The sequence below is a fragment of the Gavialis gangeticus genome, unplaced genomic scaffold (assembly GCF_001723915.1).
Source record: "Gavialis gangeticus isolate Ggan-Ray unplaced genomic scaffold, GavGan_comp1, whole genome shotgun sequence".
NCBI classification, from domain to species: domain Eukaryota; kingdom Metazoa; phylum Chordata; order Crocodylia; family Gavialidae; genus Gavialis; species Gavialis gangeticus.
In genome coordinates, this window is record NW_017728998.1 from 33,295,575 (window position 1) to 33,296,929 (window position 1,355).

Genomic DNA, 1,355 nt, shown 5'->3' on the forward strand with positions numbered 1-1,355 from the left:
CTGCAGCGGGCGAGGCGCAGGCACGTCCCCCGCACGCGGGCGTGGGCTCAGGTCGCCGGGGACCGGGGACCGGGGGGGCCGTGGGGAGCCCGCCGCCGCCTCCGGGCTCGCGTCGCACGGCCGCCAGGAGCGGAGGGAAAGCAACAGCCCGACACGAAACGTGTTCAACTCAAACAACCCAACGAGCACAAGAAGATCCAAAAAAAAAAAGAAAAGAAAAAAAAAAGACAAAAAGAAAAAAAGAAAGAAAAAACCACCCCCCCACTCCCAAGTCCGGCGCCTCCAGCCCAGCCCAGCCCAGCCCAGCCTTGCCTGCCCCGGCGCAGCTCCCCGCTCTCGGCCAGGGTAAGTTGATCTATTTTGTGCGCGCGTTTGTGTTAAAATGTGTGCGGGAGCAGAGAGGAACTCACCATTTCGCTGGGGTAATAAGGCCAGATCGGGGTCGGACTGGAAATGCTGAGGCTTCGCCTGCTTCCTCCGCGACATGCTGGCTCAAACATCAGCTGGGGCAGAATAAAAAATTACTAAAAAAAAATCTTCTCAAAATTACGGAAATCGAGCCTCCCCCCCCAGCCCGCCCGGTCCTCCGCGCACCGCGCATGTGTCCTGCTATAATTATGATTATCAATAATGCATTGCGATTAATCATAGAGGGGCTCTTTGAAAGGCGATTGGCACATGGCCAGCTCTATTCAAACCAGCTCGCCTTAATCAATTAGGCGCTGATTTGCTGGAGACCCTTGTCTCTCTGCAGCTCCCACCCAATGAGTCGATCCATGTGGCAGGAGAAGGGGCTGGATTTCCCCAAAGCTGTTTGGATACAGTTTAACCCTCTTAGCAACCAGCTGGGACTGTATCACGCCATCCCTGTTACTATAGGAATGTGTCTCCCCCCCCGCCCTCCGGCCCGGCCGCTCGCGGCTGTCCCGGGCTCTCCCCATTTTTCTTTCTGCAAAAGGGCAAAGAGAAAACGAGAAGTGTCCGCACGGGGAACCAACAAGGGATCGGGGAAGAGAAACATCCCGACCCCGGCGAGAGCCCGGAGCAGCCCCGGCGCGGCGCGGAGCACCTCTCCCGGGCGTTGGGAACTCACCGCTCCCCTCCTGCCGCCCGGGAAGCGGAGGGGGGAGGGGGGGAAACTTTTCAGTGGTATTTTCTGGTGAGCTTTTTTTTTTCCTTTTCTTATAAAGGCAACTGTTATGTTCACGTTTCCCAGGCATAAATTGTACCTTGCCCAGCTAGATCCCAGTGTCCCCGCCTCTGCCTGCGACTGCATTATTCCCAGCCCTGCTGCTGCAGCTGCAAAAAGTTTTTTGGGGCGCTTTGCAAATAAAGATCCTCCCCCCACCTCTTCC

The 1,355-nt window shown here is 56.9% G+C and overlaps 1 protein-coding gene and 1 long non-coding RNA gene across 5 annotated transcripts in view; one reads left to right on the plus strand and one right to left on the minus strand.

Moving 5' to 3' along the window:
• SALL1 (spalt like transcription factor 1) overlaps positions 1 to 1,355 on the minus strand; it is a 20,827-nt gene that overhangs the window by 19,100 nt on the left and 372 nt on the right. The window contains exons 1-2 of one of the 4 annotated variants that reach the window (XM_019505700.1): positions 1,230 to 1,329; positions 411 to 503 (exon numbers count right to left, since the gene is read on the minus strand). In XM_019505700.1, coding sequence (XP_019361245.1) covers positions 411 to 486 — 76 coding nt within the window. In that variant the 5' untranslated portion in view covers positions 487 to 503; positions 1,230 to 1,329. The other 3 variants (XM_019505701.1, XM_019505703.1, XM_019505699.1) reach the window with 3 other exon arrangements.
• Positions 243 to 1,355, plus strand: part of LOC109289603 — a 12,695-nt gene continuing 11,582 nt past the window's right edge. The window contains exons 1-2 of the long non-coding RNA XR_002095422.1: positions 243 to 345; positions 959 to 1,159. This is a non-coding gene — a long non-coding RNA (uncharacterized LOC109289603). The remainder of the gene's footprint in view (positions 346 to 958; positions 1,160 to 1,355) is intronic.